Genomic DNA, 10,752 nt, shown 5'->3' with positions numbered 1-10,752 from the left:
TTTGCTGGCTAATTAACACCACACTCATATTTATATGAGCACTTTTTTGTGTTTGTCCTTCTTCACAACAGAAATTTAGTCAAAACATCAAACAAAAATGTTTAGATTTGTGTTACTATTATGTCCAGTATTGCTGTTATGAAGGGAAGGATTCATGATTCAATTTAAGCACAATTGGATATACAGCTTATTGATGCAGGTACTCACATTCACACCTATGGGAAATTTAGAGTCTCTGATCAACCTGTTAGCTGGAGAACCTGGGGAGAACATGCTAACCACCTATTAAAGTGGCACCAGTTTTGTTTAATGAAAAACACTTAGAAAATAACATGAAGTATAATCATTGTTGCTAGCTATTATCACACAACAGAACATTATGTTTTTGGCCATCCATCTTGAATTCTGCTCCTTAGGAGACAGGGTAAATCTTTAGGACATTTAAATAAAGAACACAAGATGCAATTATGACATTCTTTTTATACAGTAATCATGACATCATTGGCTGGATTCTCACAAAAAACCCCACAAATAAACTGGAAAAACAAAATAAAGTCAAATGAAACCTGGGCGATCGATTACTCCAGTATACAGTAATTCTTACCAGGCAACAAATGATGCACTATACACTAAAGAAGCTTTAGATAAAGCCAATGGTGTATCATGAATACATTACTAAAGTTAACCAAAGTGACGATGTCACCTCACAGTATTTCACTGTGCGTAGTGTGTGCAGCCCGCTCCCTGGCCTCCAGGTTACCTGCTAAGGTTCAGCTGACTTAAAATGATGCTCATCCATGGTACAGAAGATGTGGCCTTCATCAACAAGAAAAGCCAAACTGGATCTGTGAAAGAACAGGAGAGCAAGTGTGAGCACTTTGACTTTCAGAACTGTTCCTCATCGTGTAGATCCTGGTTCCAGTCATCATTTCCATGCATTAACAAACAGGTATAAAGAATCATATGAGACAGCAGGTTCCATGAAAACAATGTCCACTGTAAGTTAGATCTGTTCACACAGCTGAAAAAAATAACCCACCACAAACTATAGTTTTGTGAACTGGAACGGACCACTTGATATTTCTAAAATAAATACAATAGAATAATCTGTGAGGTTAACCATTTATGCCAATTCATATTCCAAAAGGATTTAAATCTAGATGATGAGATTATTTCTTTGAGTGGAAACATTTGGATTTAAAGGGGAACTATGAAAATCTGGTTTTTCCCCCCTCTGTTTTGCTAACCTTCATCTTGGACATGTGCATTTGTTTTTAATAAAGTCTGCAAGAAATTAAACCATGGAGCAGTGGACAATGTTATTTATCATATTTGCGTTAAATTGTGTATATTTGTGTAGACCTACGGACTATGAATGTGAATTTACAGCAGTTTCATCCAATTTGCTTGTTAAACATTGTTGTTTATCTTTGATTTTTAAGTCAATTACGTCATTTTATTTTTGCTTTATTAGACAGCTGCTATAATAAACAAATAGGGTAAAGGATGATTCATTGGTACCTGATGTCTCTCAAACTGATGGAGGCCAGCTGTGACCTCAGGTTCTGGAGACTGATGCCAATATCACTGCCAGAGAACTTCCTGATTACATTCAACACCTGACAGAAAAAAAAAAAAAAACTTACCAACTGGTATCAGCTAAAAAATTCACATACTGAAAATCATTCTAGAATTATATCCATTTGTAATACATTATCAGTGGTAAATCTTTTGACAATAGCAATGATCTGACTGACAACATGGTGCTATGCATGGTCCACATTATTCCATAAAGGGCCTGTGTGGCTGCAGGTTTTCGTTCCCACCAAGCATGACTCATTTAATCAACTGATGTCAGTCTTCAGACAGTTGATTGGTCAAACTGTGTGCTCTTGATTGGTTGGAACAAAAGCCTGCAGCCATACGGCCCTTCAAGGCATAGTTACTGTAGGACCTGCCTGCTTTACTTTACACACACTGACCTGAGTTTGGATGGTGGACAAACCGTTTGGTTGGATGCCAGCAGGATGTCCGTGATTGTGCCGTCCAGGCAGAGGAGCGCAAGTGGTGTTCATGTTCACGTCGTACATCTGGATTAACAATATATGAAGACAGACAGACAAAAAAGCAGCATTAAGCAACAAAACAGACAGGAGGGTGGGGGTGGAAGCACGCCAACTACTGAGACTCTACTGTAGCTTTACTTTGCTGTTTACTTTTGCCATGCATTTTGTTCAACTGCCACTTAATCCAACAGAAAGTTATAGCACAGGGGAAGAAAACAAAGCAGTGAACCCCTGGTGGAGTGGAATCAGGGAAATGCCAGTCACTATTAATGTCACCATTGTCACCAAGGCCTTTAGTGAGTACTGTACAGATCAGACTGCTGTTTTTATCTGTTGTGCTTTTTTACTGAATGTTGATTTTGTTCACTGTTTTCTGTGTAAAGCACTTTGGTCAACTTGGTTGTTTTTAAATGTGCTCTATAAATAAATTGGATTGGATTGGATCAATACATATTGCTACTTGATTAGTTCTGGCCTTCAGCTGAGATTTTTTTTCAAATATTTTTTTCCAAATATTAAAAACAGTCAAACAAAATCATTTCAATCACTGTTCAAACTAACTCTGATACCTTTCCAAAAAGCTGCATATGGGCCTGCACCACTTCCAACATGTGGGATGTGATCTCATTCAGGTCTCGAATGCAACGGATGTTCATTGCCTGTAATGACCTTTGACCCTAATGCAAAAAAACAAACAATTTAATTTATTGTATATAATCCATCTCACTGCTCACCGTCTTTGAAATCTCATCATCATCTTCAAACTAGGGATGCACCAATCCGATCTTCAGATCGGATACCGCTCCAGGAATTGACTGAATAGCTGGACTGGGTATCTGATAATGGGGTATTCATTTCAATTCTATGTTTCGGAGGCGTGCTACATCACGTGTCGGCAGCAACAAACACGGAGGAAAAACGTTTAACAAAGTAAGGAAAGAAATGTTAAAGTCAAGCCTGATGCCTTCACTGTTCTTCCATATGGTAAATCTACGTACAATTAAAGGGATATTTCAACATTTTAGCATATTAGCCTATTGCCATAATCCCTATAGTCTTTGACGTAGGATCATTACCTTCAATTGACGGTGCAAGCTGTTTTTAGATCGGCGGGGCAGAGACGTGAGACGGTATTTCCCTCATCCAACAACTCCAAAACACTCATGTGAGGAAGGCCTTTTGGCCGAAACGCGTCAGCTCAATAAATCTGATGAAGACCTGAAGCCAAAGCCTGTTCTTTGAAGTGTGCCGACTTTCTAACTGTCTTGTAGCTGAGCACCTTCAAGACCAGAGGACGCGCACCTGCTCCACATCTTCACTCATGTGGACAAGTTGTGACCTGCACATTCACCATGAGATAATAATGGAACGTTACAAGACAGAGTTGTTTTTGAGGTAAATGCACAGCCAGAACTACATCCCAGACACGGCTGCTTGGCAGAGTGACTTCAAAAGCGCAAATAGTATATATAGTATAGTATAGAGTATTTGCTTCATGTGTCGTAATGTTACACGTTATTATCTCATAGCGTGGTGAATGTGCAGGTCACAACTTGTCCACGAGAGTGTTTTGGAGTTGTTGGATTGTGTATTTGATGAGTTTGATGAGGGAAATGCGAAAGTGCTGTGCACCTCCGTTGCGTTAGCTGAGCAGCTCAGCTCACGTCTCTGCCCCGCCGATCTAAAAACAGCTTGCACCAACAATTAAAGGTAATGAACCTACTCCTAAAACTATAAGGATTATGGCAATAGGCGAATTTGCCAAAATGTTGAAACATCTCTTTAACTCAATAGTGGTATCGGATCGGAATCAGGTATCAGCCGATAAGCTTAAGCCCAGGTATCTGTATCGGCATTGGGACTGAAAAAGGTGGATCAGTGCATCCCTACTTTAAACCCTTAGTCTGTATTACTCACACTGATAATGCGTAGATTTCCTGTCACCTTCACGTACCTTCCACAACAAGAAGACATCACTGCACGGGTCTGTGAGACATGTAAAGAGGATTATTTATAACAGTGGTTCAGTTTCAGGTTCAGGTTTCTATTTGTAGTTTAGCACACATGAAGTTGATTCCACTGGCCTGTATGTTAACCCACTGCTTCACATGCAAAGGCGGACCAGTCATGTCATCCACAGAGTACTGGATGTTGGTCATGAAGGGAGTAACTCTTCTGACGACACCCACAATGGACACCTGCAGCAAGAGAAGCAGGAGGAAGTAGAACTCAGAGTAGAACTCAGCTCAACAGTCAAATTCATTCAGTCAAAAATTATCTGCTTTGACTTGAGCCAAAGTTTGGAAAGCTCCACCGAGCTGCCAAGCCTTTCACCTCTGAGCCAGATGCAGAGCGGGGCGGGAGCTTGTAGCACTAGTGCCCTCCCCTGGGGTTGTGACACGTCAACCCCAGTCTCCCTGAAACTGCCAGTTTGCGTCTGCCATTGGTTCACAGCAATTTGAAGGCAGAGAAACTCAATTTTGCACTTCCTTTTCTGCTGATATGTGCTCTAACACAAGAAAAATGCCACAGGAACATGTGAAAAGCACGAAAAACACGACTTTCATGGGAGGGGGTCTTTAAGATGCATGTTCAGATTGGCAGCCACTCAACCACAGTCGACCATGTGACACATCCTCGACCACATGATGTGTTCAGGATCTTCACTCCATCACTCCAGGCATTTTTTGCAGATGTGGGTCGAAGTCACATGCAACTCTCAAGACTTGGCTATGAAGTCCTGAGTTCCAACACAACTTCCCCCCAAAGTCCCAGCTGCTGCAGTTTGTGTTTGTGGTCTGAGTTTCAAAGTTCATCCTCGACTTTGGAAACGGCAACTGGGGGGAACAAAACGATCTCAATTAAGTCGCTGGTCTGAGTGAACTTTGTTCAGTGCCATGAAACTAGGAAATTTAAATTGTCTTATTCTTAGCGTTTTACAAATGAGCCATGTGTGTGCTGGTGTGTGCTACCACAGGCAATTGTCCTTCCTGTTTGAACAACACAATGTCTGCTGCACCATAGTTACTAGGCCTGTGTGTTATTCAACCATTATGATTATCTCCAATAACATTGGATGGATTGACTTTTTAAAATTATTATTTTTATTCTATATGCTACACTCACCAGAAGAGTCGTTCTATTGTCTTTGGTCATTTTGATTAATTTTTTTTCCCAGTCAGTGCCACCATGAGACTCACATTATCATTTACTACACAGATTTATGTTCATGATCCAAGTCTAGATTCTAACGATGACCCTTTGACTTGTTCAACCTATTCAGTTTATATCCATCAGCCATATAGCCTGGCTAACACCAGAACTCATCTCAATGTAGATGACTTGCAGAGCGAATAAAATCGTGTGCAAGGCAGCATGGGTACACCCAGGCTACATACTACATGAACTGGGAGACGTACCGCCTTGATATTTCCTCTAGTACCCCTCTACAGCTGACTTGTTTGGTTTTGAGTGAAATACCTTCAGTACTTGAGAGATTAAATATTGTTAAAATAAATTTGACAACAAAGTCCTGAAATATTAAATTGATAAAGCTAAACAAACTTGCTAACTCAAATGGTTTATTAATAGGGACAATGCATGTGAAGACCCATCAGTATCAAACACACCGTTTTAACATGGCAGATTGTTGTATAGATGCTAAATGACATCTGCATTCATTAAGCAGAGCAAAACAAAAGAGACTGGAATGGACAGATGTATTTTGTAGCATTCAGTCAAAAATTATCTGCTTTAACTTGAGTCAAAGTTTGGAATATCTCAACAACAACAAAAGAAGAGTTTCTTTTGTATGTCATCGTGTGCTAAACATCATCAGCTTGTCATGATTAGCCTTGAGGTAATCTGTTATCAACAGTGTCTGAGAAGAACAGTCTCTTTAAGCAGCAGTGTGTCTGACATCAGGGCACTCTGAGTCAAAAGTCATCAGGCTTAAAGTTATGAAGCACATGTTGTAGAGACTGTATTCTGATTCAGGATTATCCTGGTCATAGGTTTATCCTTTCTCACACCACATATGTTGCTGCTCCATGTGTCCAGACACTTCCAGTTTAGTTTCACCCAAAACTCTGCAGTCCAAAGTCCTCCTGATATTTTCTTGGCGACCTGGGTTGTGCCTCATGGTCCAAAGGAGTGTGTCCTGCAGTCTGACTGTTTATTTAGCAGAGTAGAAGCACTTGTGCCATCCTTCAGAAAGTCTTGTCCTGATTAGGTTGCTGATCACTTTTGATGAATAGAGCTTCCTCTCATATCCAGGTCTGCTAGCCTGACAAGCAAATATATTTGCTGCCGCTAGGGTGCGTCTAGATTTCTAGGCTAGAGGTCTGCATGATTTGGTGTCAAATCTTCTTATACCTAATGTTTGAGGTCCAATGAAATCATTTCCTCTCAGTTTTTACTCAACCTGTTTTATTTTTGTTGTGTTTCTGTCATATTTTGTCAACTACTGATGGATACGTCTGTGTGGAGAGGTGATTCTTCAGAGAGGAGCTTCATTCATCAAAAATCGAGCAGGTCTGGAGGACGCCATCCTGTTCAAGCTCAGATGAAGAGATGTCTTTGTGGTTGCTGTGTTGCAAACATGAAGGCCTGGAGGTGGAGATGAACTGGCTCCTTTACAGTCAGTCATCATGAGAAATGTCAACTCTCTGCCCATCAAGAGTGATGAGCTGGAGATATTGTTGAAGACTCAGAAAGTTCACTTTTTTAACCAGGGCCGTTGCATAGGGGAGAAAGGTGATGATAATTCTAGGGGCCCAATGCCCAGTGGGGCCCACAAAAAAACCCAGTAGTCTAATCTTTGTATGACTGAATTATTCTGCATAAGACCCTGACTAATACTCATAGTACACTGTAAAAACTCAACATCTTTCCAAGAATATTTGTCTTATTTCTTGTCCAAATGTCTAATTTCTATTCAAAGCTAATCTCTTTCCACTCATAACCTAAAAATTAACTTGTTTTTACATAATTTTCACTTGTTTCAAACAAATTTTCACTTGAAATAAGTAGAAAATCTGCCAGTGAAAGCATGTTTTTTGTGCTTGTAATAAGGAAGAAAAACCTGTTCCACTATCAGATTTTTTCTACTTATTCCAAGTGAAAATCTGCTTGAAAGGAGTAAAAAGTGTCTAAAAACAAGCTACTTTTAATATGATGTGTCTTATTTTAAGTATAATGAGATTTGTTTTTTGTTTTGACTAGAAATAAGACAAATATTCTTGGTAAGATACTTGAGTTTTTGCAGTGTAATGCTGCACTAGCATCAAAACAAAGTAGGCTAAATAAAAAATGATAATACATATGTAGTCTAAGAAAAAAAAATGGAAAAGTTGGGGGGAGGGGCCCACTTTAGTATTCTTTAAGGGGGCCCAGAATTCCTAGCAACGGCCCTGGTCATAACACTTGTGTACATCCCACCAACGGCTACTGCTGAAGTTCCATGTTGTTAAGTTGAGGCACTTTTAATGATATCAGGAGACTTCAGTCATGTTTCCCTGATGGACTCACTGGGGGATGTGGTGGAGAGATGAACACATGGGCGGGGCTGATAAATGCATCACAGCTGAAGCGAATGAGGGTCATCATGAAGTCACTAAAGACTTTAGAATGTTTGAACTCTTCTAACCTGCAGTTTCATTAAGGGGTTGAATATGTGGCATGGCTTCATTTAATAAACTATACACTCAATCATTACATCATACATTGTCTTTGTTGATTTTATATATTACTCATCTGATCAGATCTGGCTTTTTTCATTGGTAAATCCTTAGTTTTTCCACTTGTTGAATGTTTCTCATTGTAACTGTAGCTAAACTAATTAGTGACGTCAAACTTAGCGTGAACTAATGTAACCATTTGTCCTCGTACCTGGTTGAGCTCCCAGTCACTGAATGCAAAGGTGTCAGTGACGACTTCAGAGGCAGACAGCAGCTGAGACACTGTGCAGGGCAAAATCTGCAGGGTCGCTTTCTGTGATGAAATCAGAGGAAAGGAGTTTATTCATCTGACCTCCACACAGAAACACACATTTATTCTGACCCTTCCACAGAAGAAGACAGACCCTCAACATCCCTGCTTTATGGCTCCCTGCTGAGGACTGGCTGCACGCTGTGACAAAGCAGATAAAGATCATTTGTTAGCAAAACAACTTTATTAAGTCCAAAGGGATTTCTGAGAAAAGTTAAATTTACCTTGATTCCACATGACAGGATGTGTAATTTGGAGGACCATCAGAAGTAAACAACAGAGCGTAACTGTGGTGGCAGCTTCCCTCCGCACACACCCATCAGGTGAATTGCATTACAGCAATTACCCATGATGCAGTGCACAAAGAAAAAGGCCTGACAAGTATAGATCAGTGGTGACGCTGCTCACGTGCTCCACGAGGTAAGTCCAGGGTCGTTTTAAATTTTGTTTTTTATTAAAAATCCATCAATTCAACAGTGATTGACAGGTGTTCACACCACTTTGGATAAACTTCATTTAATCTCTTCAAAATATTTTACAATGACATAAGAGCAAAAAAAAAAAAATGTTCATAAATTGTTGAGAGTAGAAGATTGCCTGGCTGTGAGTTCCCATCAGATCGAGAGAGTTCTCCATCTGACGCGGGGCGTTTTTACCAGAGCTGATCCAGGACTTGTACTGTACATCACAGCATTGTTTTGACACCAGGTGGAAACACACAAGTCTAAAACATCTGACCAGGTGCAAAGTGACAAAATCATCATCTACCGCACTTGAAGAGATCCAAGAAGATGCAGAGATCTTCTCTGTGTTTACAGTGCAACAGACACTGGATTAAAGTAACACTACTGAACATTGAACTGCAACTTTATCTTTAATTTTACGGTAGTTAGGCTGTGAGCAGGTTCTCCTTTTTCCTTTGAGCAATGCATTGTGGGGCCATAGTGTCGCAACACACTAAAAACAAATATTATGTGCATACTGGCATACTGTGCATTTGTCACTTTTGCACCCAACATACCTTAAATATCATAGTTATGAATACAAGCCTGCATGTAGAAGTCAATGGAACGTCTTCTGCTGCCAATGCACAGGACTTTTAACCCTTTAAAAAATTGTTGTTTTTATTTCATGAGCTGCTTTGTCCTGAAATGCTAAAGTTTGCAAAGCTGTGCTGTCGTACGTTGTACGCTGGTCCTGGATCAGACCTTAACGCAAAAGTGGTTCATTTCATTTATATGTCCCAGAATTCCAAAGGAGACTGTTGGGTTTCCAAATGCTCCAGTACCGGAGAGTAAAGACGACCGAGTCGACCCAAGTTGTTTACCAGCTTCGCTTACACAAAAAAAAAAAAAAATCACAAAGGATAGGCCGATGTAAAACGTACAATTAACACTAGCACACCAACAGTATTAACCTGTAAATATATCACATCTTTTTTTTTTCCATGATTGGAGTAAACTGAAGCTGGATTAAGAGCTGAAGGGAAATAAAAACAAAACAAAAGATTGAATCCATCACAGCAATTTACAAATGAGTCGGGCTCTTAAAAACAGAGCACATCAAGTCAAATGTACATCAACCTTGTTCGTCCCGTTTATCCTGTACACTATTTACACATGTGCAAAGGAACTGAAAACAAATCAAAAGGGTGAAATCTCTTGATACCACAGAGCTAGCATGTTTGGCAAACCTCACAGGAAGTCAAGAGTCTTCCTGCTGCTACCCCCCCCCCCCCCACCCCCGCCCCCCATCTCTTGTCTAAAAAGAGTAAAAAGGAAGATATCTTGCCGGAAATGACTCTACCCATCGTGCTCTGTTCTGCTTTGAGCTCTTGAGGATATGGGTGACCTACTTTGTGTCCAAAACTTTTGTCTGATCCACGTACAGAAAAGCCACAAATACCACATTCTTGAAGCGACGCAACATTGTCCCAAAGCAGCATAGATGTCCTGTAGTAAAAGACAGGCCTTTTTTTCTTTACTTTGTTTTTTTTTTTAATACTGATTTGTGGTATTGCTATTCATACCCAAGCACCTCGCTGAAGTGGAACGCGGTGCATCTTGAGCACAACTTCTGCCAATTGTTGTTGCTCTGAGAGCGACATCGATGAGGCCACTTTAGTGTCAACCAAAAAAAAAAAAAAAAAGAAAGAGCAGTGAGTCTGAAATAAGGCAAATCTCAATCACATCATGACAGGAAATCAAACTATTATAGCTACAGGGAGAATTTAAGGCCATATATAAGATAAATGTTGGCGACAAGTCGAGGGAAATTTGATTTTCCCACCAGAGTTTGAGCGCAACAAAGAAGCCAGGATTGTTTGGTTTTATAGTTTTTTTCTTTTTGTAAAATTCGCAAAAGTGCACGAATTATATATGACCTAAAAGGCAAGAGGGGTCCCAGGCATGATCCTCTGCCAAGTGCTGCAACAACTTAATAGGCTTAGAATTAGCCTGTCGGAAGCATAAAGAAAGGGATTACTGTAAGATCCAGAGCCCGAGGAAACGAGGAGCAGTGACACAGTGAAAGGAGATCAGGTTAAACACAACAGTATTATGTGTCAAAGGAGAGAGAGAAAAAAAAAAAGCAGAGATCCTCTGGCTCATGGAGGATTGTGAGAGCTGGCGTCTTCTCCTGCTTCTTCCCTGAAGGTGAGAGACACGTCATGCATAAGTAGACTGTTGGCTGACATTGT

The 10,752-nt window shown here is 40.2% G+C and overlaps 1 protein-coding gene across 1 annotated transcript; it reads right to left on the bottom strand.

The window, feature by feature from the left end:
• Positions 1 to 763: 763 nt before the first annotated feature.
• Positions 764 to 10,161, bottom strand: LOC310993258 (replication protein A 32 kDa subunit-B-like; the record flags this gene model as incomplete). The annotated part of the gene is made up of 8 exons (XM_083981572.1): positions 764 to 845; positions 1,522 to 1,619; positions 1,983 to 2,090; positions 2,636 to 2,743; positions 3,984 to 4,052; positions 4,163 to 4,264; positions 7,956 to 8,057; positions 10,084 to 10,161. The coding sequence occupies 8 exons, from the start codon at positions 10,159 to 10,161 to the stop codon at positions 764 to 766; spliced, it is 747 nt and encodes a 248-aa protein (XP_083837698.1).
• Positions 10,162 to 10,752: the final 591 nt, after the last annotated feature.

This window comes from Trachurus trachurus (assembly GCF_905171665.1).
Source record: "Trachurus trachurus genome assembly, chromosome: 11".
Taxonomy (NCBI): domain Eukaryota; kingdom Metazoa; phylum Chordata; class Actinopteri; order Carangiformes; family Carangidae; genus Trachurus; species Trachurus trachurus.
This window is presented reverse-complemented; position numbering and strand designations above follow the sequence as displayed.